At 38.9% G+C, this 27896-nt stretch overlaps 3 protein-coding genes across 3 annotated transcripts; 2 read left to right on the top strand and 1 right to left on the bottom strand.

The window, feature by feature from the left end:
* Window positions 1-8933: 8933 nt before the first annotated feature.
* On the bottom strand, window positions 8934-9371 carry LOC130725296 (chaperone protein dnaJ 11, chloroplastic). Its single transcript, XM_057576538.1, has one exon. It carries the CDS (start codon window positions 9369-9371, stop codon window positions 8934-8936), a length of 438 nt encoding a protein of 145 aa, XP_057432521.1.
* Window positions 9372-17531: 8160 nt separating this feature from the next.
* On the top strand, window positions 17532-20363 carry LOC130723952 (uncharacterized protein At2g29880-like). Its single transcript, XM_057575100.1, has 3 exons — window positions 17532-17852; window positions 19010-19339; window positions 19809-20363. The coding sequence occupies exons 2-3, from the start codon at window positions 19010-19012 to the stop codon at window positions 20163-20165; spliced, it is 687 nt and encodes a 228-aa protein (XP_057431083.1). The 5' UTR covers window positions 17532-17852; the 3' UTR covers window positions 20166-20363.
* A 525-nt stretch (window positions 20364-20888) lies between these two features.
* On the top strand, window positions 20889-21889 carry LOC130723928 (uncharacterized). The gene is made up of 3 exons (XM_057575078.1): window positions 20889-21000; window positions 21072-21300; window positions 21373-21889. The coding sequence occupies exons 1-3, from the start codon at window positions 20968-20970 to the stop codon at window positions 21831-21833; spliced, it is 723 nt and encodes a 240-aa protein (XP_057431061.1). The 5' UTR covers window positions 20889-20967; the 3' UTR covers window positions 21834-21889.
* Window positions 21890-27896: the final 6007 nt, after the last annotated feature.

Here is a 27896-nt window from a genome sequence, read left to right as displayed (position 1 = left end):
AGAGATTGAGGGTCATTATAGGGTAATAGAAATTGGCGATGACGTCACCTGGAGGCTCTGCTAGGGTTGGGAAAACCAGTGGAGATCTGAGAAATTCGACACCGGAGGAGCTTGATCAAATGGCCCGGAGCACCAAAAAGGTCAAAACGACGGGAGAGTGTAGCACTGTGGATACTGTCATGCCTCAAATCCATGCAGATCTGGAAGTAGAAGGAGGTTCTGAGGGCGTTGGGGCAGACCCAAGTCCGAAATCAACAAGTAAAATCTCCTACCGTGACAAGGTGGTTGAGGGAGAGAGCTTCAACCAAATGTTTTCTCCTCAAGAGATTCTGAAATCAGTACAAGATGAGCTATGTCTGAATGAAGCTGAGGATGATGGGTTGGGAAAGGCCAGAGGGCCCTTCAATCCAAACCCAATTATCCCTATCTCGATGGAGGAGTATGAAGAGTGGTGTAGGCCATGGAAAAGCTCGTTGATTGTCAAGCTCTTGGGCAAGAAGATAGGGTACAAGTGGATGGACCAAAAACTTCACAGACTTTGGGCTAGAGAAGGAGATATCAAGGTCCTGGACCTCAGCGATGAGTACTTCCTGGTTCGTTTCTCTGCAGAGAATGACTATAAGCTTGCTCTCTATGAGGGACCGTGGATGGTGGCTGATCACTATCTAATGGTTCAGAGGTGGAGACCTATGTTCAGGGCTGATGACAACGAGGTGAAGAAGATTGCGGTCTGGATTCGATTGCCTAAACTGCCAGTAGAGCTCTACACTGAAAAATTCCTCTAGAGGCTAGGTTCTAATCTAGGAACTATGCTGAAAATTGATATGCACACTTCTGTACATACTAGGAGCAGGTTTGCTAGGATTTGTGTGGAACTGGATTTAAGCCAACCTCTATCTCCTACTTACACTGCAATGGGAGAGGAACATGCCTTGGAGTATGAAGGACTCCACTCAATCTGCTTTAGATGTGGAAGATATGGACACAAAGTAGATGGCTGCCATGAACCTCTTGCTAGTGTGCAAATGCCCTCTGTTTTACAGCAATCAACTTCTATTGAGGGAGAAAAAGTGGGAACATCACCTATGGTGACCGAAGAAACCAAAGAAACTTCTATCAAGGATGCAACTGGTAATTCTCCAGCATCAGTGGACCAAGCAGTATCTGAGAACAAGGAAAATGAAGTACCTTCTGGGTTTGGCCCGTGGATGATTGTCAAAAAGACAGTTAAAAAGAAACCAGGAAAACCTACCACATTTGGTGAGCACAACCAACATTCTGGTTCGAGATTCAATGTCCTGAAAGACATTACTGTGTCTGTTCAACAGCCTGAGGACTCTACTATCCCTAAAGGCAATGGAGCCCCCAACCAGAAACAAGGAAAACAGTATCCTAACAACTCTAAGAGGGGAGGGAAAAACCCACCAAAACAAACCAACACTAAGGGTGTAGGGCAGACTAAACAGGCCAAAGATAGAGAGCCCCCTTCCCGTTGCCATACTCCCAAAGATTCTGGTAAGCATCATCTGATGAATGAAAAAGAAAAGGTTATTTTGGAGGAAGTTAGGAAGCACCAACAGTGGCTTTGGGAGGAATTCAAAGCAGGCAGAGGACCTGGGGATTGGCTTGAAGGAAGTGTGGCTGTTCCTAATGAAGAGGAGCTTCTTCTTATTCAAAACCTCCTCAGGAAAAAGGGTATTCCAGAGCCTCCACCTGGAGAACAAAATTATAGCGATTTGATGCAGGATGACTCCAATCCTAGTTCTGAGACTTCTGTCCTCACGCCCTTACAGGATGCTTCCATGATGGAAGATCCTGATGATACCTCTGCATGAGGTTTGTTCAGTCCCACTCCTTTCCTCTTTTTTATTTGTGTCATTATGAATTGGCTAATTTGGAATTGTAGGGGTGCGGGAAAGAAAAACTTTGTAAGTTTTATCAAAGATTGTACCAGGTTGTATAACTTGGGATTCATAGCTATTCTGGAACCCAGAATTGGAAATAACAGAGCAGATCAAGTCATCAAAAAACTTGGTTTTGATTGTGTCGTCAAAGCTGATCCTTTAGGATATTCAGGGGGGATTTGGTGTTGTTGGAAACCCTCAGTGCTCTCTCTCTCAGGGTAGTTAATGTTACTCGCCACTGCATTCATCTTCATGTGGGCCCTAATAATCTAGGGGGCTGGTTTCTATCTATCATTTATGCTCACCCGCAGGAGCATCTTCGCCTAGCACTCTGGGAGGATTTAAAAACTTTCAAAGACCAACTACAGGGCCCTTGGTGCGCAGCAGGGGATTTCAACTCTGTTACTTGTGAAACAGAGAAACAGGGAGGTGGTCCTATTAACAGAGTTGCTTGTAACAGATTCTTAGATTGCCTCGACTACTGTGAGTTGTTAGATTTGGGGGCCAATGGGCCTCCCTTCACTTGGCAGAGAGGGGAATTGCTTGAGAGACTTGACAGAGTTGTGGCCAACCCGCAATGGAGAAGCCTTTTCAGTTCTGCTTCAGTCACCAATATCACTCTGCCAATGTCAGATCACTGCGGTTTATGGCTGCGGCTGAACATTAATTCTCATTCTGGCCCAAAACCGTTCAAATTTCTAGCAGCTTGGCTAGACCACCCTGAGTTCAAGGACCAGATCAAGCTTAATTGGAGGACCTCTGATACTTGGACGAGTAATATAGGCAGAAATACAGATCACCTCAATCAGTGGAATAAAACAGTCTTTGGGGATATTTTTAGAACCAAACGAAGGATCCTTGCTAGAATTGATGGGATTCAAAAGAAATTATCAGAGGGCTTTAACCCTTTCCTCATCCAAACTAGGAAAACCCTCTGGGAAGATTATACAGCTATTCTGGACAGTGAAGAAATTTTTTGGGCTCAACATGCTAAATCAAAGTGGCTGAGACTTGGCGATAGAAATACTAAGTTCTATCACCAGAGTGCTCTTTGTAGACAGCATAAAAATCAGGTTGAGGCTCTCTTAAACAATGACAATCAATGGATCTTTGAAGGGAAGGAGCTTCAAGACATGTTTGTTCAGTATTTCCAAAACTTATATGCTGATAATCAGGACCCAGATGTGAACTTTCAGACCTCTTCTACTCATCCTATCCTGAATGAGGAGGATAGTCAAGACATGATGAGGAGCTTATCTCTTGAAGAAATCAGAAGTGCTTTATTTGGAATTGGAAACCTTAAATCTCCAGGCCCCGATGGGTTTCATGCAATATTCTTTAAGCACAACTGGGATATTCTCAAAGAGAGCATAGAAACATTTATTCTTACTGTTTTCTTGCGACCTGAATCAGTTGCTGAAGTGAATCAAACAGTTATAGCCCTCATTCCCAAGGTGGACTCTCCGGAGAGAGTAACCCAATTCCGTCCTATTTCTCTTTGTAATACCATCTACAAAGTGATTACTAAAATCTTGGCCAGTAGGATGACTATTTCTCTTCCTGATTTAGTGTCCCCTAATCAGTCAAGCTTTGTTAAAGGTCGAAGTGCAACAGATAATATCCTTATATTTCAAGAAGTGATTCATTCCATGAGGACTATGAGAGGTAAGAAGGGGTACATGGCCATTAAACTGGACTTGGAAAAGGCTTATGATCGCTTGAGGTGGCCTTTTATCATCGATACTCTTAATTTTTTTGGCTTTGATGACAGGTTTATAAAACTGATTGAGTGTTGCATTTCTTCATCTTCAATTGCTATTGCTTGGAGAGGAAAGTATACTAACTCCTTCAAACCAACTAGAGGCATTAGACAAGGAGATCCGATCTCCCCTTACCTCTTTGTCTTATGCATTGAAAGGCTTGCTCTTGCAATTCAGGATGCTTGTTCAACAGAAAGATGGAAACCCCTCAGAATTGGAAGGGCAGGACCACCTCTATCTCATCTCTTATTTGCAGATGATGTGGTCCTCTTTGCGGAAGCTTCCCAAGACCAAGCCTTAGTTATTGAAGATATCCTCAATAAATTCTGTGGAGCATCTGGACAAAAGGTCAGCCCACCTAAATCCAGAGTTTATTTCTCTAAAAATGTGGCAGATAATGAGGCGGATCAAATTACTGCAACCTTGGGTATTCAGAGGACTACAAATCTGGGCATGTACCTTGGGGTACCTCTCCTCCATACTAGAATGGTCAAAGACAACTTCAGCTTTCTTATTGATAAAGTGAGAAAGAAACTCTCGGGGTGGAAAATCAACACTCTCTCCTTTGCTGGCAGAGTTTCCCTTGCCCAAAGCTGTCTTCTTAGTTTGCCTACTTATGTGATGCAAACAACGCCAATTCCTATTGGTGTTTGCAAGGAGATTGAAAAACTTTGTAGAAACTTTATTTGGGGATCCACCGTAGATAAGAGGAGATGTCACTTAATCAATTGGGAAACCGTGTGCTCTCCTAAAGACCAAGGGGGACTTGGATTTCGTAATCTGCATATGTTGAACCAAGCTTACATGGCAAAGTTAGCTTGGGGAATCTTGACTGATATGAATTCTCTTTGGGCTAAAGTATTCAGAGCTAAATACAATTTTAATCCTTGCCTCAGAAAGCCTCCTGTTCCTAAAAACATGGACTCTCCAACTTGGAAAGGTATTTGCAAGTCGTGGTTTGTAATTGAGGGAGCTGTCATGTGGACACTTGGCAATGGGATAACTGCCTCCTTCTGGAAGGACTCTTGGATCCCTAATGTCGAGCCTCTCATCGAGTTTCTGCCTGATGACAATCTTGAAGAGTGGGCTGATAATATCCCTGTTGCGGGGTTTGTGTCTAATAATACCTGGAATTGGAACTTGCTTACCCAGTTGTTGCCTGATAATATCTGCAGTAGAATCTGTGCTATAAATCCCCCCCATCCTAATAGAGGAGATGACAAGCCCTACTGGGGTCTCACTCCAGATGGGAAATTCTCTCTAAGTTCAGCATCTTCCATTCTCTTTCCATCTCAGGTGCACAATTCAGATAAGGTTTTTGAAGTTGTTTGGAACTTCAGAGGCCCCCCTAGAGCCCAAACCTTACTTTGGAAAATAGCTCATGGTAAAATCTTAACTAATCTAGAAAGAGTTAAGAGAGGTATGACTGATGATGGGATCTGTCCTAGATGTGGAATAGAAGATGAATCCATTATCCATGCAATTAGAGATTGTGAAGTGGTGAAGGAAGTGTGGGAAGCCTTTGTGGAGGAAGAGAAATGGAGCTGTTTTTTCAGTCAAGGCTCCACAGACTGGTTAATCACAATGAAGGATTATGTCCATAATAGAGGAATGAGTTGGCCAATTCTCTTTGGTATTACTCTCTGGCAGATTTGGAAAGATCGCTGTGATCTTGTTTTTAATAAGCATACTGCAGCTCCTGACTCTCACAGTCATGACAGTTAGCCTTGCCTCTCATGTGGTTAAAGAACTTTCCCGCCCTGACAAGCCTCTTCGTCCCCCCAGAACTGAACACTTGCTCAGTTGGAAGCCTCCCAAACCTGGAATCTGGAAAATTAACTCTGATGGGTCGGTTGTTCAGGCTAATTTCAGAGCTGCTTGCGGTGGTCTTATCAGAGACTCTAATGGAAGACCCTTAGCAGGTTTTTATTCCCCCCTTGGCCTCTGCTCCACAGTCCGCGCGGAGCTCTGGGGAGTCCTTAAGAGCCTTCGCTTAGCTCTCCCCCTTTCTCTTGATCAAGTCATGGTGGAATTAGATTCCAAAACAGCCTATAGCCTTATCACTACGAGCTGCCCCCATGCCCACCCGTGTGCTGACCTTGTGAGAGATATCCAATATTTGACCTCTCTCAACAGGTCTATCTCCTTCCACTTTATCTACCGGGAAGCAAACCGGTGTGCTGATCACTTGGCCAGACTTGGCCACAATTCCCAGGGAGAAGAATTTGACAAGGACCATGTCCCTCGCTCGTTATTTCCCTTTTTAAAGGATGATGTTATAGGGGTTGCCTTTCCCCGTATGATTCTGTAGTTTCTGTGTTCTTTTGGGCTTTGCCCCCCATTTTATCAAAAAAAAAAAGAGATTGAGGGTCATTTGCATGGCTGTATAGGCATTTCATTACAATATACTTCACGCATCATGCAAAGCAAAAAGAAGTAAAAGCATCTCACTATAATCTTGTCTTTCTTTTCTGAAAATTTGCTCTTTGGCAAATAGCTTTTTCTGATAGGTGCTAAGCTAAGCAGCACACACTTGATATAGCTAGAGTGACATGATAAATCTTTTTTTTCCTTCCAAGTAACATGATAGATCTGAAGCATAGTAGTCAATCCCGGATAGCGGCGCGTAGCGGCCGACCCCAAAAGTGGGATAGCGGGATAGCGCATAGCGGGATGGCCGCTATTTTGATTTTTCATATATAATTTTATATAATTAATAGTATAATAGTATATACATATAATAACTAAAAAAATGATAAATATAACTTAAAATCTAGAACAAACAGATGAGATGATAGAGAAGAGAGGAGGAAGAGGATGCCATGCGAGAGAACTGGTAACAAAATGAATTGATTGAGAATAGAAAATTAAGAGGAAAAGAAAGGAAAGTAAAATAAAAAAAAACAGAGCAGAACAGAGGCCCAAGGGCAGTGGTCGCCAGAGATTGGCTGAAAGTCACCTCACAGCGTTCGTCGGAAGTTGGACGATGCTTGTCGGAGGTCGGCGGTGGCCATGGGTGCTGATCGAAGGTGGAAGGTGGCTGAAGAAGATCGCAGTGGCCATGGGTTCTGTCGCTGAAGAAGAAGCTGAAGAAGAAGATGAATAGGGAGAGATGAAACGCGCGTTTCATTTATTTATGTGCGAAATCCCAAAATTGCCCTCAAAGTTTAACCTAATTATAAAATTTCAAGGGCAATTTAGGTTTTTCCACAACTGTACCTTATCTTCTTCTTGTGGCGCCGCGATCTCACGCGATAAGGCCGCGATCTTGCCGCGATTTGCGGCGCGACAGCCGCGACGGCGTTCCGCGACACGATGGCTTCAGAATCGCGGCGAGCGGCCGCGACGCGACGCGACGGCGCGATAGCGCCGCGATTTGCCGCGATCGATAACTATGATCTGAAGTTGTCATTATATATTTTATGGCTTATGGTATTAAATGTACCATTGTTTATTTGTTTTGTAGAAGAAAGATAGGTAAAAAAAATGGGTTGGAGATTTAATTCCAGACCATCACACAATTTTCTTTTTAATTAAGTCTAATGCTGTCATTTATTTTTTATTCGTTCCGTAGAAGGAAGATAGGTGAAAAAAACGGGTTGAAGATTCAATTTCATTCTGCCATGCATTTTGCTTTGTGAGCTGGTACAAAAGGATATGGAATGAGTGAAGTTCCATTTAAGAACTTGAACTTATTCTTAGATACCATCGCCCGTATCATCGCTTTGGCCCAAGCATGGTAGTTTCTACCATTCAGTGGTTGATTCACCACCACTGATGAAGGATTATCCCCAGGGTGGATGTAGTAGGGAGACAAATGGATTATGTGGCAGAGCTTGACCCTTTCTTATCATGATCGATCGATTCCTAATAGCAGAGCCCTAGTTAGGGCTTTGATGGCATCTTAGCTACTATACATGAACGAATATGAAGAAATTAAGAGTGAAAATGATTGAAAACTGTATTCAATCTCCGAGTTTTGCACAATGGATAGACTTATTTTATATAGCTAGTGCAGTGACTAACTAATTAGATGTTAACTAACTAACTACTTGGACTAAGCAACTAACTACTTAGACTAAACAACTAACTAACTAATCACGTGCTAAGCTAACCAATTAATCTACTATCACACTTCACTCTTCTCAGCTTGTATGTTGCGGGCGAACTACTTTAGAGTTGAGAGTGCATGGACAGCATGGTGCTGAGCTTATGTGCCTTCTTCTCTATACTTGATAATGTGTGAGATAAGTGATTAGTATCACGACGAGAACATGAGCACAAATATTAGGCCTGTAAACTTTTTCAAGAAAACCTCACGGAACCAATAAAAAATCAGTTAACAAGTAACCTGGGGTGAGGTAGGTAAAAATAAAATGCATAATTTCTTAGCACGTTGGTAGAATCAGAATTGGTGTGAAATGGTTACGGGTTAAGAAGCATTTATCCGAAAAGAAGGTAAACAAAAGGAGATCAATTGAGTCAACTCCTAAATTGAAATTGTTGGGGGTTCCTTATCATGAGTTTTCCATGACAGTTAATTAAGAGAGATAAATAAACTGTCTACCACACATGATTCACATATTTTGCAAGTGACCTAATTTTTATGTTCTGTTTTCCTCTGCTCACGTGTGAGAGGATTGAAGCCTCTTTCTAACTCTTGTTATTTTTAAACTTTTCCCTTACCACAAAAATATTATTCACTTTTTCTATAGTCATATAATTGACCTGAACCAGTAAGTACATGTTTGGTTTCACGTTAGAACGGATATAAACATAATTTCTCATATCTCAAGGTATTAACAAAGAAGTTTGAATTTATCACATTGAGTTTAACGTATATTAGAAAAACAGAATTTACAACATTAAATTTAAGGTGAATTAAAAAATCCGCTGATTCGTTGACTTCAACATAGACCACGCTGATTAAGCAAGTCATGTACCTATAACCTTAAAGTGCATTACTTGCAAATGAGACATTCCAAATTATGTTCCATAACTACAAATTTCTTTATTCCATTTTTGTTGGCTTATGTCCAATATCAACATAAAGGAAATGTAAAATTAGCCAACAAAAGAAAATCATTTAAATTGTCACAAAAAGAAGACATAATATTTTTCTTATCTTTTACTCATCTGTTCTACATGGGCTAATGTTAGTAATTTCCTACCCTTCTCTTCACTCTCTTTTTACTTTCACTTTCTTGATAACCAATCTACAATTCCCTTTGTTAATAGGCGAAGCAAACTTAAACGCTTTCTCTAGTCTCTACCAGCATTGATCCGTTTCCCATCTTCGGGTCGGGTACGACCCGGCACGTCGGTTCATCGTCAGCGGAGATGAAAACCGCCGCCGTCTCCCGCCGTTCGCCGCCGACAGCGACATGTCATACGTCGCCCTGGCCGACGGATCGGAGAGCGTCTCATACGCGTTGCGGATCTGAATGAAGTCCCCGCCGTCGACCTCCGGCGAGCGGCGCACCGCCGCGTCGGGGTGGTAGACCTTCGCGAGGCTCCGGTAAGCCGACTTGATCTCCGTCGGCGACGCGCCTTGATCCACGCGGAGGACCTCGTAGAAGCTCGCCGCCGGCCGCCGCGACTGGACAGCCTCCGCTGCGACGGAACGGATCGAAGCCCGACGGGAGTTGAATAAGCGGTGTGACGGAGTGGCGGAGAAGGCGCCGAGAGTGAGCGTTGCCGTCGTCATCGGGAAGTTGAATCGGAGAGTGGTGGTGGAGGGTGGTGATGAGATTTTCCGGTGAGAATGTGAAGTGCGTTTTTCACGGTGAGGGGAGAAAGGTGTGAGAGGGGTTTATATAGAGGTCAATGGTAGAGAGAGAAAGTGAGGAGAGAAGGAGGGGTATAAGGGTCATTTAACGTGCCACGAGGGATGGATGCATGACGGGTGGGGCCCGTTGAAGAAAAAGAGGGTGGAACAAATGGAACTGTGCGTTTTGAGAGCGCTTCTAGAAGGCTTCGGTTTTGGATGGGAGTATAATAGGGTCCACGCCAGTTTTGCTTCAGTTTTTTAATATTTTTTGTAGCACTATGTGTCAAGATATTTTTTCATAAAAATATTTTAATATTTATCATTATTAGTGAAAGAATTTTTAATATACCTACAAGATCCGGCAGTAGTGATAGATAGTTAAAAGTTAAGATTCTTTCATTGCGCAGTGTGTATGAAAAATAATTCATTGAAGAGCCTTAGAAAAAGTAATTTAATATGTTAATAGGTCTTGGTGGGGTATAGGAATGAATTTGCTTTGAGGGTGTTCTTGATAAGTTACATACTTCGCATCGTTGTATGGTAATCACCCTTGTCTTATTGAGCTAATGTCGTTTCTCGTATGGTGGTCCTTGTTGTGTCGTGCATCGGCTACATTGGTCCACCATTCGACTAATGCTTATGTCCCTCCCTCCATTCCTCGATTTTCCATGTCGTACCTCGGCATTTGATTCGGGTACTCATGTTTCAACTTCGTTTACCAAGTCGTTGAGTGTACTTGTGCCAAGACATTCGAGGGTCAAAGGATGATTCCAAAACAATAATCCCCTAACTCTAGCTATAACATAAAAGTAATGTTCGAGCTAAAAAGTGTTCTTGTGCTGAGATATTCGGGTCATAAGGTAATCTCGTAATACATGCCATAAATTATTATTTTTATCTTTAATATTTGTCTGTATTATTTTTAGGAAATTAAAAAAATCTAATACTCCTCAACATATACTTTTCAGACTTTTTATTTTTTATTTTTTCAGTTATTTTAGGCTTGGGTTTTTATAGTTAAAGTTATGTTACCCTTAATTATACTATTTTTTGGCAATTTGAGGAACGTCTAGAAGCTTAATGAATTGAACAATTTGAGTTCGAATTTGGTAGTATTATTAAGTAGTGGTTCCCCTCTCATATACTTTTCTTCTGTTTATTCATTATTGGTATACGGTGCTTACCTGCCTTTTGGTTTGATACTGTAATAGAAAATCCATTTTGACTTATCAAATCAAATATATTACAACCTAAAGTTAACAAATGTGAATTTATATTGAATAATTATTTATAGTTTTATGTTGATGTATAAAGTAATCCAGAATATATTTCTTTATTTTGAGTTTTCCTCAATTTGTTATGGGCCCGTTTGGTACGCTGTATTGTATAAGACCTGATAGTATAATGCCTGATTGTATTAGGCCTGATAGGATAAGCCTGATAAAATTTTAATACTATACAGCGTTTGGTCATACACTGTATAATTTGGTGGCAACACTGGCGGTGTGGTAGCCGTGGTATTGGAAGGTGATGATGGTGGCAGTGGTGGTGGATGTTGGTGGCGCCGGCGGTAGTGACAGTAACAGTGGTGGTGGATGGTGGTGTTGGTGGCGGTGGTGGTGGAGTGTGGGGGCGGCGGCGGTGGTGGTATGAAGGTACAGCGATGGTGGCTGTGGTGGAGCATGGTGGTGGCAGCGGCGACAGTGGTGGTGGTAGTGGTTGTCGTAGTGGCGGCGGTGATGGTGGAGTGTGGTGGTGGCGGTGGTGGTGGTGGTGGTGGTGGCGATAACGATGAATAGAGCGTCGTGGCGGAGGCGGCGGTAGTGGCGACAACGGTGGTGGCGGCGAACGTGGTGGTGGCGGCGACGGTGGCGGCGGTAGTGGTGGTGGTGGAGGGTGGTTGTGGTGGTGGTGGTGGCTGCGACGACGGTGGTGGTGGGGGAGGTGGTGGTGGTGGAGGAGGGTGGTTGTGGTGGCAACGACGGTTGTGGTGGCAACGACAGTTGTGGGGCGGTGGTGGTGCAGGCAGTGACGGTGGTGGTGGTGGGGTGGTAGTGGTGGAGGCGGTGGTGGTGGAGGGTGGTTGTGGTGGTGGTGGTGGCGACGATGGTGTGGTGGTGGAGGTGGTGGTGGTGGAGGGTGGTTGTGGTGGTGGTGGTGGTGGTGGAGGGTGGTTGTGGTGGTGGCGACGGTGGTGGCTGCAGTGACGGTGGTGGTGGTGGAGGCGGTGGTGGTGGAGGGTGATTATGGTGGCGGTTGATTAAATATATTGAAGTAGTTTATACATTGCACTCTTATCATGTCTTATCCATCATCTATAGGGTGGATTAAATAATCCATCATTTTGATGTATAAGAGGAGGTTGATGTATAAGCTTATACAATACAATGTGATCACCAAACAATGGATAAGCTCATAATGTATTGTATAAGCTTATACTATCATGCCTAATACGGTGTACCAAACGAGCTCTATGTCTTTCTTGTAACATTTGACATCATGAATTTAATATATAATTAACAACAGTTTTAGAAATCATGACTTATCTATTTCTCAATGTTCGACAAACTTTTTAAAATAAACTATGTCAAAGATGGAGTTTAAAATGTGAAAAAATTATAAAATAACTATATATGTGAAGGATTTCAAACAATCGATTATCTAAAAAACTTAAGCTATTTTTTTTTATAGGCAAATGTTAGTGGTTAGTTGTTAGTAATTACAAATGCTCCTCCTCAGGATTCGAACATTGAACCTCCATTTCCAACACTTATTTCTACCCTTAGCTCAACCATGTGAGCCACCCCTCCCACCCCCTAAAACTTAAGCTATTGACTAGCGTCAAATAAATAATTTTATATTATATTCTAACACACCCTGGATCTCACATAATTTTTTTTGGCTTAAAGCGTCGATAAATGCACAAGTTCACCTATCATGTGAGATGGGTAGCTCACTTGGTGAGCTAAGGGAAATAAAGAGTATTGAGCTAAGAGAAATGAAGAGTATTGAAGGGTGAAGGACCGAAGGGTCAGGGTTCAAACCCTGGTGAAGAAATTAATTTACAAACAATTAACAACTAACATTTGTTAGATATCTGGTTGTGATAATCCTGGATAAAGTCAAGAATCGTGAGCGTCCACTTTCCGAACAAATTATTTCGACCCTATAATTTCCTGGGTTCACGAAATCTTTGTTGGGATAATACTTGACAATCAATCTGTTTCTTGGCACAAGAGAACAGATAAAGAAAGTAGAGATATTCTGTTTCTGGTTTTTCTGTGTAGAATTCCTTAGGCTGCAAGTAACCTTATATAGAGGTTGTGTTTTCACGAATGATCACAACAATTCGAAAATAAGTCACAACTTTTCAAACAATTTCAAACTAGGGTCACAAACGTTCAGAAAAATCAGCGGGACCCCAGCCAGGGGCTCCGCCCCTTGGACCCCGGTTCATATTCGCAGTCAATTATGCGTTGGCTCACCGAGCGTGCACTCCGCACTAACCTGACTCGATTCCGAGCCTAACACGTAATTGCATCAGCCTATAGTAGATCACATTACTACTAAAATACATTGATGATTCTAAAATCACCAACAACAATTGCCTATAAAAAATGTGCTTAAATTCAATTTTTTTTAATAGAAAGTGGAGAGTAAGGTCGAACTCTAGCATGGTAAGTCATAGAGGCTATGATACCCCGTCAAACAATAAATTATCTCAAAAACTTAAGTTGTTGGGTAAGAGCCAAATTAATAATTTTATATTATATTCTAACAAAGTACATCAATTTTTATGCTATATTTTACCACATAACTCTACAGTGAGATCACTAATCTGCTTGAGACTTTAATATTACATTAAGTGAGTATATCACTCCCAACAAATCTTTCTATTATAGTGGAGGAAAAATACATACACATATAAGTAAGTAATGGGGCAAATAACACATTTATTATTGAGAAAATAGATTTTTTGTGAGGTAAATAATACAAATAACACATTGTATTAAGAAAACATCAAAAGGTTGGTGGGGACAATTTCCCCCAAAGCTCGAGTGCATCCGTCCCTGTTTTTATATACACATTATTTAGAGACCGAACCTTAGGCTAAATATTATTATTTTTCCGGCTAAATACTTAAAGAGTCATATTAGATAGGTGGTTGGTTTTATGTTATTAATTTGATATAATTTATTAAAGTTTAAATTTATAATCATGAGAAGTTTCGAGATGAGTATATAAAATTTATGATTGACTGTATTTAAGCAATAATATTTAAAAGCAATAAAAAAAGCATATAAAATGTGAGTTTCTTAATTTAAATGAATCATGATTAGTAATATTTTTTAAAAATTTGTGAACCGATTAATTTTCTATCCAAACAAAAAGGTCAAAACCATATAATAAAAATGGAAGTTATGAGTTAAACCGAATTGTGTGGCGCGGAAGAAAGCTTCTGGAAGGGAAGGTGCGTAATGCATATGCATGAGTTTGATGTGGACATGGATATCACAGACAAACGCACTTGGCAGCACATGTGGTAAGGTTGAGTCAAAATTTCTATTCAACTTGAAAACATACACATGCATTACTAGCCAGACAATTGTACTACTACTAGTCTACTGCTACTACCACCTTTTAAAATTATATTTTTATTTCATAATTATTGATGTTAACAAATTTTAAAATGCCATTACTTTTTTCCAATTATATCTGTAGTGCTTAATAATTGTATGGATAATTTTTTAAAATTGTCTCAACTGACTACAATTATATCTGTCTTTCTTAACTACACCACTATATAAGAATGTTTTAATCTACTTTTCTTAATTTGTAGTAGTACATAACTACATATAAACCTTAACCATCAATAATATATGACTAAAAAAACCTTAACCATCAATAATTGCAAGAAGGGAGAATCAAATTACTATAATAAATGTCAGATTGGACCTCAATTCAAGTGCTGTAGCATGACCTGACACCTCTTTTCTTTTACCTTTCTTTATATATATAATATATAACTGATCGTCCCACAAAGATTCCGTTTTCATATCTGTTGAAAAAATCTCAAAACAGCTTCAACTTGTAAAAAAAAACGATAGATCTGTATGGTACATATTGTAGCAGTTCAGGGTAGAAGGGTCCGGATCCTCTCCAGTAAAATTCTCTCAATTTTTCTCCAGTGGATGTTTGTGGCGGTTTTGAACCGCCACAAAATTTTTCCAGCTGCCACAAAATGCTACTGAAAAAAATTGACAAACTTTGTGGCAGCTGTAAACATTTTATGGCGGTCCAAAACCGCCACAAATATCTACTGGAGAAAACTTGAGAGGATTTCACTGGAGAGAATCCCAACCCAGAATAAGAGGAGTTTAGGGACTGGCGAGGTGAAATTCTTTATCCTCTTTCTCAACTTCATCAAAATGGGTGGGAGTATTTAATTTCAGGGGCGGAGGCAGGGGTGGCCTGCCTGTGCCATGGCCACACCCAAGATTTTGCAAATCTCTTATAAAAAAAAAATTAGCTTTTGTATTGTTGAAGATCCACAACTGTTTCTTCTTCTCTATTGTTCTATTTTCATTCTTGGCCCCGGTGAGATTAAATTGCTTGCTCCGCCACTGTTTAATTTGTTAAGGGTTTGCAAATTTTATTCGACTATTTCACCACATCGGTCCATGAGCTTCTTTTATTCTCCTCTTTAACTGCCAAGATATTGGATAATTTCAGGAATTGTCCGATTGATTAGCTGCTTACAAGAGAAACATAGTTACATAGGGCCTTAGAATACACTAGTTCATCGAAAAGGAGAGACTCCCAGATGAAGTGTATTCCTCAGATACAAACTTAGAGTCTTAATTATTAGTACCATCTCCAATTTTTTACATAAACGGGTTATGCTTGGAGTGATTTTACAAAAAGGAACTCATCTTTAAACCATTTTTTACAACACTGAATATAGGGTTCTAAATTGTTTCCACTAGGATGGCTTCCGAGACTAACTAAGCCACTAGTAAGTTGAACGGATTTGGGGGTAGAATAAGAGGAGTTCAGGGACCGGTGTGGTGAAATAGTCGAATAAAATTTGCAAACCCTTAACTAACAAATCCCCACCCATTTGGATGAAGTTGAGAATTGAAGAGGACAAAGGATTTGAAACAATTGAAAGGGACCGTGAGCCTCATCTCGATCATGGGCTAGGTGTACATATAAATTCATCTGTGCACTTGGAGCGAAATCAAGCGTCATATTCAAGGACGATTGAGGAATACATCTCGGGAAAATCACTATTCGACATCACTTCTACTACCTTCTCACTTCCTCTTTGGACCCAAGTACTACGCGTTTAAGATGCACGATTATTTCTATGTTTTTCATGTGGGCTTGCACCTTTTTATTGCATTATCTATACATAATTCATGTGTTTTATAGAGTATTTGCAATATGCAAGTGAAAAGAGGAAATAAAAGATAAATACAACAGAAAAACAGTGAAAAAAGAGCAAAAAGTGTAGACATGCTGTCTGAAGAGGAAGAACGATTGTGGAACCCTAAAACACAAATTGACCAAATGAAGCAATAGACATAGAGAGCAACTCCAAACAATGAAAATCCATAAGTATGTTTGCATAAAGATGTATTGTACAAGTATAGAATCAAGTCACATCATCTCTCAAATATCAAAATTGAGTCAAAATACATAAAAGAGGAAGAGAGGGAAGATAGAACCCAAGGTGAATTGGAACCATGACCTTCCGAAGGAGATACATAGCTTCTCCATGGTGCCCTATAACCGGATTCCAAGAGCCCAATATTCCTCTCCACCAAGCAAGTCTCTTACAGCTCTAGAGTGCTTCCATAAAGTGTTCAATTAGGTTTTGAAAAGTTCAAGAGACTTAAAAAATCACTAAAAATGTTTAAATATCGTAAAACTTCACAGACACTAGTAAGATCGCACCCAGATTCGGTGCCTTTGCACCACTTGCAACAAAAAGCAATTAAGAGATTTATGGACCTTCGAGTGCGATCACACCCAATCCGATGCGTTTGCATTCACCGGACTTGACATAACCGGGCTCTCGTAGTAAAAGAGCTCTGGGATTTCGTCAGACAGGGTGAAATTTTGATATGTTATTCAAGACACATAAATCTTCGATCTGATTGATTGGATCATCAAGAAAATGTCTGTGTGCGGAGAACATGCCCACGCACAAAGCAACAAAATCACTAAGTGAAATATGCTATACCAAAACATAAAAAACACATGAAAATACCTAATAAATTTTATAAAACTCCTAAAACAACCTTGAAATATAGGAATGCATGATATGAGACAAAAATGCATGAAAAATGAGTAAAATTGTCATATGTATGTACCTCCTCTTTGTAGACTTGTGCTGCTTAGCTATGCTCTCCATCTCATTCATACCCCCACATCCTACCATGAGATATTCTTTACATTTTTTTTCAGGAAGAACAATACATGAAAATGATTTTTTTATAATAGTACAAAATTTGTGATTTCAGATAAGATTCCAAAACCGACAAGTGGAGCTAGAGTGGTTTCCTTCTAGAAGCTCTTGTCACTACTCTGATTTTACTTTGTTTTTAATCTTTTAATTCATTGTCAGTACACAGTACTTGTCAATTGTCATAGCTTGATGTGAGCTGTGGAAAGTAGGACCCTACAATACAATGAAACTTGATATTTAATTTCTATAAGCAGTGTCCTACACGTACATAGTTGTCTAGCCATGTGCCAGGACTTCTAGAACGACTCTCATATTATTATTTTTTAAAATAGTTTTTGAATTTTGTCTTAAATATCGAAGGTGAACATATAATTATCCTCTGAAAAAAAATTCTATGGTGCTCCTCTCTCTTTGATAATGACAACTGTCAGTTTGTGTAATTTGCCGTTTAACATATTCCTGTTTAATTTGATATATAGAGATCAGGAATCACATCAACACATTATTTATTGGAACAAATTTAATATACAACATAGTTTCTCTAACCATATCTGTCATATTGCGGTTATGAACATTCACATATCAATAATAATATTTGGTTCACACACTGAGGATTAGCCATCTTAACCTGTTTGGTTTGACCATTTTCTGTTTTCATTTTCAAAGAAAACAGAAAATAGTTGTGAAAACGTGTTTGATTAAAAATTTGAAAATATTTTCAGAGAAAATATTTCCGAAAATGGGTCAACTTTTGAAAATAAAAAAAAGTCGTTTTCACATTTTCAATGAAAACGGAAACGAAATGATGAAAACACGCGGTGGCAGGGTTGTAATTATAATGAAATTGGTTTCTTTCTTTTCTTTTCGTTCTGAAGGAAGAAAGTGTGTGCCGGCCCTAACCTCTGCAAGTTCTTCTCTGCTACCTCCTTCATCCCACAACCAAGGTTCTTCTCCTTCTCTTTTGTCTTCTCTTTTTTGAATTTTTGAAACGTGAAACTGGGTTCTCACCATGTTGCACTGTGAACCCTATTTTATGTCTTTTTTGGGTGCCATCTGATATGAACCTTATTTCTTGGTTACTCTATTTTGGGTGCTTCACTTGATGGGTTTTGGTTGATTTTGGAGCTAGTTTTTTCGGTTTGGTGTTTCAATCCATGTTTAAACCCTCTATACTGCCTTCAAAATCTGTAAAACCCATGTTTTTTGGTTGATTCTCAACTCTATTCCTTGGCTGGTTTGCGTTTTATGCTGGGCTCCACTGGTCTTTTAAGATGTCCAGGCAAATTGCTCCACTTTGACTGCTGATATTAGGGTGTCTTCAACAATTAACATACAACACAGAATCCACAGATTAACCAACTGGACATATATTTTTTCATAGTAATACATGTCATATGTGCTATGCAAAAACACGTGATGCTGAGGCAATTGAAACCTTGGGTTTGCCATAGAACCTAGTGGCTTTATGTGGAGACTTGGCTGGTTGCATATTTTTCCTGTTTCTGTAAGGGCCCGTGGCTGCTATTTTTAAATTAGTAGGGGATTTGAATTGTTTTTGGTATGGTGTTATGTTTCCTTTGTACAGTACCAGTACTAGATAGAAGTAGCTTTAATATTCTTCCTTCTTTCTTGTTTTTGCTTTGTACATGGCTTAAAATACTCATAGTATTTCCATTAATTAAACTTTGGCTTACCAAAAAAAAAAAAGGTTTACTTGTAGTAGGAACAACTTTGATGTAGGAATGCTTGCATCTTGGTTGCTTGTAGTTGGCTTTCCAATAATAGGTGCTGGTTCTTTTTCAGTTTTTGGGAATGCCTCCACCATGGTAAATTTGGTGGGGCTTTTGGTTTTGGGACTAGTAGGGGTGTGATGTATTACCTTTTCTTTTGTTTTGTTGGGGATTGAAGCTAGTGGCTGCATTTGGTTATTAACTTTTTCCAGTTGCTGTACCAATAATCTGAATGTTATGGCATCCATATATATTGTCTCTTGTGCTTCTTTTAATTGTGCTCTGCAGGGTCTGTTTTTTTTACTTGCCTTGTAAGAGTCTCTTGTGCCCTTTATTAGTTTACTTGCTTAATATGAGATTATTTGCATAAGATGGGAGGAAAAACTGAGAAGGGGGAGAGCATGGAATGGACAACCCAAAACACAAAGATATTCATTGATATTATTTATGATCGAGTGAAAAAAGGGCAGCTGCAAGGGTCTACATTTAAGAAAACAATATGGGAAGAAATAAACATTGAGTTGCAAAAGACAAGTGGAGCACCCCTACCTGATGGTGTAGAAAGGCTGAAGGGAAAGTTTAATCGGCTACGCCTTCAACATCGTGAATTTTCAACTTTGATATCTCGCACAGGAGTTACATGGGATCCTGAGGCTAACAAAGTGAATTCTCCTGAAGAAGTATGGGAAGAGATGTACAAGGTAAGTTTAACTTATAGAATATCATTATCATTGTTAAATTATCTTCTTCAATTATCAATGGCTTTATTGTGAAGACAAATTAGAGATGAATTTCTTAAAAAAGGAAAAAGAATTTGCTCTTGTATTGTAATATATATATATATATATATATATATATATATATATATATATGCATAGGCTAGTAGGCTACACAATTATCTTGAACCGAATGAAATTTTGTTAATTATAAAATAAAAATGATATGGACTTGTAGTTGTGGTATATACTGCAAGTATATGTACAATTTTAGTAAAAACTTATCATTGGATTTAGTAGTATATAGTTAATATATGTATATGGACTTGTTTTAGTAGTTATTTCTTTTAACAAGTGAGCATGTAATTATAATCTCAACTACTACTGCTTTTCTTATGTATTTGGACAAGAGTACACATGTTGGGAAATATAATCATTGTTCTTTTTTTTTCAGAAAGGAAAATTCTACAAGCAGTTTAAGAAACATGGATTTGAGCATGACTATTATATCCTTGGTGAGATATTTAATTCTAGTACAGCAACTGGAAAGTTAAGTCAAGCTTCTACTCAAGAGCCACCAAACTCCGATGAAGAGAGAGAAATAGAGGAAGACTTTCTCTCAACAGGTGTTCATATTGATTCTAAAGTTATTGATGTTGATGGAGAGGATCTGCAAGAAGTTAGTAAAAGGAGAAAAGTCACTGGGACTTCTAGTGAAGGTCGTCGTAAGGAAGCAAAAAATTCAAGGCTGGATGTGTTAGAATCAGCAGTGACCAAATGGTCTAACGCAATGGATGCATTAAATTATTAGATTCCATGGATGGTATTTCCCCAAAAGTTTTCAGCATTGCCGTGGAGAAGTTTACAAATAAGGATTTGAGAAAAATGTTTATAGCAATGTCTTCAATTAGGAAAATGGATTGGCTAGCATCTCTTGAGTAGTATCATTTAATTGATTCTAATTTTATGTTATTTTGTTTATGAGATTGAAGATCGGATTTTCTTGTTTTGTTTCCTTGTTAGTATTGAATTGCTATGATATGCGTTTAATGGGTTGACATTATTTTTTAGTATATGAATGTTTTCATATTATTGATAATAATTAATATTATTATTTAATTGAGCAGGTTAAAATGTCTATAGATAAATCTATGGATTGTTCAAGTGAAAGTAGCACTGACTCTTATTTGGATGACTTTGGAGATATTATTATTGCTTCATTGGTCATGGAATACCAGCAGAGTTTTATTAGTAAAACACCATGCAGAAATTCCAAGTTGACTGGAAGGATGTATACTCTAGAATTTTTGCTTGGTAATGAAACTACATGCTATGATAATTTTAGAATGAAGAAGACCGTGTTTCTAAATTTTTGCGAAACTTTGAGAGATGTTGGAAACTTGAGAGATGGAAAAAAGGTGAGCCTGCAAGAAGCAGTTGCAATGTTCTTGATCATAGTGTGTCATAACTTGCGTCATCGACTCGTTGTCGACCGCTTTCAACACTCATTGCATACAATAAGCAAATGGTTTAGAATTGTTCTAAGGGCAGTCTGCAAGTTGGGCACAACCATTATTCGACCAAGAAATCAGACAACTACACATCCATATATTATGGGCAACCCAAAATATTTCCCTTATTTTAAGGTAAATTTCTATCACGTACTTATAATATTTTAAATACTCCTACTAACCTACTATTTATGTTTTAAATGTAGAACTGCATTGGTGCTATTGATGGCACACATGTATCTGCTTGGGCTCCTGCTACTAAACAAACTGCATTTCGTGGAAGAAAGGTCTTGATAACACAAAATGTTCTGGCAGTATGTGATTTTGACATGCTATTCACATTTGTTTATTCTGGTTGGGAAGGAACAACAAATGACGCAAGAGTGTTTTTAGATGCTTTGACTCCTGAAAACAATTTTCCAAAGCCAGAAGGAGGTAATTTTTAGTTTTAATAATGAATTTTACCAACATATTTTTGTTATTCAATAGATGTTCTATTTTTTACAGATCAATTTTATCTTGTTGACTCTGGATTTCCAAATGTGTCTGGCTATCTTGCCCCATTTCGGAGGCAAAGGTATCACATGCGAGATTTTCGTGATGGGGTAAGACCACAACGAAAACAAGAATTATTCAACTATCGACATTCTTCATTGAGAAATATTATCGAAAGATGCTTTGGAGTATTGAAAGCAAGGTTTCCAATTTTGAAGTTAATGCCAAATTATCCCGTTCGAAGACAAAGACTAATCCCTATTGCTTGTTGCACAGTACACAATTTTATTAGAATGCAATACGCTAGAGATAATCTTTTTGACCAATATGCTCAAGAAGACTTAATTATGGATGCACAAGGTTTACAGGTAGACCAACAAGGAGTCAATGTTGATGCTAATCAAGCCGCTGAAATGGCTCATGTTCGGGAAACTATTGCAGATCAAATGTGGGAAAATTTCAATAGATTTTAGGTAGAATTGTATAATTTTTATTTTTAAGACCAATGATACTTATAATATTTATAATATATTTCTCTTACTTGCAACTTGTTGTGACAGCCGGATTCAACGCTTGAATAATAAATATTTTTGTTATAATAGTTATATAACAAACATATACCATTTTTTATATTTGAAAATAAAAGAATTAGATATAAAATATATTATTAATTATGTCAAACCTTGGTGAGTGTATTTTACTCAAAATTATTTCATAAATTGAAAACAGTTCAATCAAACACATTTTCATTATTTTCATTTTCAAAAAATGGAAAATACCAAATTAAACCAAACACGTTTTCTAAATGTTGAAAAATTGGAAATGAAAATCATTTTCAAAAAATGGAAATGGGAAATGAAAACAGAAAATGTTTCCTCAAACCAAACAGGCCCATTTAGTGAGATTTTTACTATCTGCATGCATGACTTGAAAATTAAATCTTGTATAATATTACCTCTATTCCTTATTAACTGTCCATTTTGTAGAAAAAGAAATTTGTTCCTATATATCTGTACACTTACAATTTCAAGAAAGCATTAAATGATGTTTTTCCAAGAAATACCCTTACAGAAACAATAAATGAGGAAATATAAGAATACATTTTAAATGGTGAAATATGAAAACAAAGAATACTTTCATAAAAATTAATGAAATTAATTGCACTTCTTAATATGTGTGTTTCTTCTCTTCCTTGACAGTTAAATAGGAACGGAGGTAGTATATATGTAACATTCTTTGATTCTTTCTCTAATTTTTTCCCTAATCAATAATAATTTTAAAAAACTCGTAAAATTTATTTGACACGGCTGTTATATTTGTTCATATTTTCATCTCATGTGTTACATACACATAGGTATAGCTCTTCATCTTAAAAACCAGTTTAGACTTAACTCTACTTCAACAATTAATTTAGAGATGATAATTGTTCTGCTATTTGTAAGGACTTAATTAACTATATATGTAGTTAATGTAAAACTTCTCGACATCCTCAATCACCTTTCCGTGTGGGACTCTATTATACTATCTTAGCTTAAAATTCGAATTATATCCAACTTTACCTCAAAAACTAGCTTGTAGGTATTTGAGGATACTCCGACCCAAAGCAGTGGCAATAAAAAATACGATTTTAACCCGCTTTCAATCCCAAATTTGCAATTAGATTATGGACAAATTAACGAAACAATAATTGGAAACCGAAACCATCCACTGGATATTTTTGTTAGTTGTCGTATTAATGCATCAATGGGCTTTGCTTTCGGCCCGTTTAAAGAGGTCCAATCATTCTTGGTCTTGACCTCGTCGGCAACCAAAAACATGGGTTTACAATTTTATCATAACTTAATTTAGGGATGACAACAAGGCGGATACCCGCACCCGCAACACTAACCGTAAGTAGTATATTCGTATCCTTCATGTGCCAAATGGGATTCCGTTTAACGGATATTAAAGAGAGGTTTGGATACCCGCAGGTACCTTTGGATATCCGTATCTGTTTTTTATTTTTTTGTATGACTGTAAATTTATTTTTTTAAATTGGAATAGAAACATTAACACTGGTGCTGCAACTCATTGTTGTTTTATTAACATTTTTTTTATCATGATTCGAATCATACTGCAAAGGTTGATACATGTGATAATAATAATTTTAGTGCAATCTTTACGAATCCCCAATCGGCATATTCCAAAATATGGGATCTTAGTTAAATTGACAAACTGAAATGAATAACGTAGCCGTGTAGAGGATAATTCAATTGTCTTCCAATTAATTCACTTATAATCAAAGAACTAGGTAACCAACTGGAAACAGAAAAATCAAACAAAGGAAATACAATTTTAGAGTGAGCTATAATGCAAATGTCATGCATCCCTTAGATCTCCAATGAATTTTAAAAAAGGCTTGAAAAATTCAAGAAATGAAGGTGGCTGTGGCTATAATGGGTACCTGCGGGGACGAGATGCAGATATCCACCCGGTCCCATTTGAAGACGAGTATTAAAAATATTCATTTTTTAAACCCACGGATTTTTATGCTCATGACGATTTTTTACTTGGGGGCACATATTTTTTTTCTACCTCATTGTCATCTCTATATCTAGGAGCTTATTTATTGTGAAAATGATGGCTTTCATGCCTAGGACTGCGAAAATGATGGTTTTCATGCCTAGGAACTTATAGTATTAACCCTGCTATTTTAATATATGATACCCTGATTTCGAGTTTCACTCCCCTAAACTGTCTGCTTTATTCTCCCTTTTGCACACATTGTGAAAAGGCTTAATTTCATTTTGAGCCCCTGATCTTTCAAAAATAAGCGATCGGGGCCCCCCGTGTTTAAACGTAGCGGTCAGGCACCCAAATGTTTAAAAAACGTGCGTTCCAAGCCCTTCTGTTAAGTACCGTTTGTTTGACCAAACGGAGCCAGTGACGTGGCGTTTTTTTTTTCATTCTTAATTCCACTTTGGGCCCCTGATCTTTAAAAAATGAGCGATCGCCCCCCTCCCCCCGGTGACCTGACCAAAATGAGCGATGACCAAACGGAGCCACTTTGGGCCCCTGATCTTTAAACGTAGCGGTCAGGCACCCCAACGTTTCAAAAACGTGCGTTCCAAGCCCTTTTGTTAAGTGACGTCACTGGCTCCGTTTGGTCAAACAAACGACACTTTACAGAAGGGCTTGGAACGCACGTTGGGGTGCCTGACCGCTACGTTTAAACACGGGGGGCCTCGATCGCTCATTTTTGAAAGATCAGGGGCCCAAAGTGGAATTAAGCCTTGTGAAAATGTTAGTTTTCATCTGTCCCCGATGGTTAGCTCAAGTGGTAACAGCTAGGGGACATAAAGATTGGGGAGGGAAAGGTCCAGAGTTCAAATCCTGAAAGGGAAATTTAAAGGGATTTTCTAATTTACTAACAACTAACCACTAACATTTTCCTAAAAAAAAATGTTAGTTTTCATCTCTTTGAACTTAGTGAAACTTTTCGCACATATCTTTCTATCATGTATAGCTCTTCAGTTTTCGTTTCTTATTCATTTAGGTTTGTCTAGCCATACTACTGTTCAGCATGGTCGGCCCACATCACCACAGTACCATGTTTTCCCCAATTTTTATGCAGGTATGATCATTTTTCATTCTCTCTCTCTTTTATGGCTCTATTACAACAGTACCATGTTGACTCTTATGTTTTTAAAACCAGGGGGATTCTTATTTTATATGCTAGGATTTGTTTTGATTAGAAGTGTTTGTTCTGAGGTTAAATAGGTCGTCATCTTACCGCCAATGACCGAGTGATCCTGAACAACTATCTTGAAGTCGTGGCCACTCATGAAGCTGGCCATACAATCACTGCATGCCTAATTCTTGGAGCAAGTCTACGTGTCGAACGATTGACGATAGTACCAGATCCAGAAGCTTTGTCAGCTGGGGGGACTTGGTTTGTTGATAATATTGAAGTGCTGAAGTTTGAAAAGTACATTCTATGGGACATTCGTATCACGCTAGGTGGTTACGTTGCAGAAAATATATTCTATGGAGAAGTTGGATATGGTGCTTTGGATGACTTAAATTCTGCTATTGATGAGGCTTGTAGGTTTGTTAGGGAGTTTGGAATGACCATTTGAGGCCTATTTCCCTAATGAATGATATATCTGTTGAGCCAAATGCGAGTGAGAAAATGATGAGTACTGTTGAAGATCAAGTGAAGTTTTTTTGGAGGTTGCTTGTAAGGAGGAAGTAATAGAATTGCTGAAGGATCATGAGAAGGTAGTGAGAGCATTGGTTGTTGCACTAATGGAGAAAAAGCACTCTTACTTGGGTAGAAGTGTACATGATCGTGTCGTCTAATGTGAACAAATGAGGAGTTTATTAGTTATCTTCACACTGTATGTTTTTACCCGCAGACAATTTTTTTTCCCGCTCCGTTGCCATTCCTATCTAGGAGCTTATTTACTGTTAAAGTGATGGTTTTCATGTCTAGGACTGTGAAAATGATGGTTTTCATCTCTAGCAGCTTATAGTATTAACCTTGCTATTTTGATAAATGATACCTTAATTTCAAGTTTGAAACTTTTTTTTTTTTTAAAAAAAGAAAAGTTTCACATCCCTAAACTGTCTGATTTATTCTTCCTTTTGCACACAATGTGAAAATGTTGGTTTTCATCCCTTTGAACAGTGAAACCTTTTGCACATATCTTTCTATTATGTGTAGTTCTTCAGATTTCCTTTTCTTATTCATTACAAATAGTTTAGGTTTGTCTAGCCCTGCTACTATTTAGCATGGTCGCCCCATATCATACCCTAATTTTATCCGACAGTTTTTTAGTCTTAATTTGAATTTAATTTCATTCTTTATCAAGGTGAATACTGAATAGAATACAAAATGAAAGTGCAAGAATCCTTTTTTATTGCTGATAGTCAAATGGGTTAATTAGTCTTGTACAGAAAATAATGGTAATTGGGCTAGTTTCTTTGAAATTGGCCCATCTACCTTTTGATTATTGTCCTCTCCTTAAGAAAAAAAAATGCTAAAAAAAACGTACACATAAACTTGGAGATTTTCCTTGATGATGTGTCTCAAAATTGGGCCCATAAATGGAGTTTCCACCCTTTTAAATACACAAAACAGCGGTTTATCTAAGGAAGCTTCAACTGGTTTCGTATAACTTTATCTCATTCTTTTTTTGCCTGTTCTCTCGGGGCTTCTCTCTCCATTCCATGGGAGTACCTTGCTACCTTGCTAGCTGATTGAACACTTTGGTTCCTTTTCCACCCTTGTTCCTGCCCTCTTAGCTCCTCGATTTTATTTTCTACTCTCTAGCACACATTACTTGTGTTTGTTGTTTCCTTGCAAGAGGAACGTCCTTTCTCTCAACTACCCTCACGCTACCCTTACTATGGAGCACCAAACCCTATCCAACGAGTTGGAAGGTGCTACCCTCCAACTGGATTTTAACCCCATTGAAGGACTTCACACGGCGGAGAGAACACTTGTAGGCAAGGTTCTGACGGATAAACCACTCAACAAGAATACAGTCAAAGAGATCCTAGCTAAAGCTTGGGGAATGGAGAATGAGGTGAAGGCGTCGGATCTGGGGACGAATGTCATCATGTTTAACTTTAAGTCTCGTGATGCTGCCAAAAAGATTTTTGAAGGAGGTCCATGGAACGTCATGGGCCATATGCTCAACCTCCAGAACTGGATCCCAGAAGCTTCCATTTTTGAACTGGACTTCAACCACCTGGCGTGCTGGATTCAACTACATGGTCTCCCTCTAGAAGCCCTCTCCACCCATAATGCTGTCAAGGTAGCTAAGATGGTAGGTGAAGTTATCGAAGTGGAGAACCCCTTTGTGGAAGGCCATCTCCTCAGAACCTTTGTTAGAGTCAAAGTTTTCCTGGACCTTCGCAAACCCCTCCTAACAGGTATATGGGTTCCCCGCCATGATCTCCCTAAGAGATGGGTCTACATCAGGTATGAAAAGCTTATGGACTATTGTTTCAACTGTGGAATAGTAGGGCATGAACAGAAGGGGTGTGCTCGTCCAAAAGCCATGGCCATCCTTGATCCATCTAAACCACGCTTTGGTCCTATGCTTGGTGTTGCACAGGCTAGGTCTCTTACGACCATCTTTGCGCCGGAAGGTGGATTCAGGAAAGGGAGAGAACACGGGAAGGGTGATGATGCTGACGTTGCCCTAGAAGACTTCCTTGGATCCTCGACTGCCACGAGGTCAGGGCAAACTCGTTGGGGCCCTAGGGAAAATCACAAGGATAAAGCGATCTCCAACCAGTCAGAGATCTCTAGAGGAAATCCCTCAAGTCAGAGCGCTGGGCCCCCATCAACAAGTCAAGATCCCCACTTTTCAGGTCCCATCATACCAGAGCCATGCAGCCAGTCCCAGGATCCCCAAGGAAAAGTGAGAGCGCCAGAAGGAAGCCTTGGAAGATGGGAGAAAGGAGACAGAGACGTTACTTCCAACACCATGAGTTTAGACCTGCTAGCCCCTGTTTTTGACTGCGGTAGGAGAGCAAGGACACAT

This window comes from Lotus japonicus, chromosome 6, assembly GCF_012489685.1.
Source record: "Lotus japonicus ecotype B-129 chromosome 6, LjGifu_v1.2".
Taxonomy (NCBI): Eukaryota; Viridiplantae; Streptophyta; class Magnoliopsida; order Fabales; family Fabaceae; genus Lotus; species Lotus japonicus.
This window is presented reverse-complemented; position numbering and strand designations above follow the sequence as displayed.

Coding starts and splice junctions, on each gene's coding strand:
- LOC130725296 (XM_057576538.1), bottom strand. CDS start 9,371: ATGACGACGGCAACGCTCACTCTCGGCGCCTTCTCCGCCACTCCGTCA.
- LOC130723952 (XM_057575100.1), top strand. CDS start 19,010: ATGGGAGGAAAAACTGAGAAGGGGGAGAGCATGGAATGGACAACCCAA. Junction 19,340..19,808: donor TATGGGAAGAGATGTACAAG/GTAAGTTTAACT, acceptor TTTTTTTTTCAG/AAAGGAAAATTCTACAAGCA.
- LOC130723928 (XM_057575078.1), top strand. CDS start 20,968: ATGGGCAACCCAAAATATTTCCCTTATTTTAAG. Junction 21,001..21,071: donor AATATTTCCCTTATTTTAAG/GTAAATTTCTAT, acceptor TTTTAAATGTAG/AACTGCATTGGTGCTATTGA. Junction 21,301..21,372: donor TTTTCCAAAGCCAGAAGGAG/GTAATTTTTAGT, acceptor TATTTTTTACAG/ATCAATTTTATCTTGTTGAC.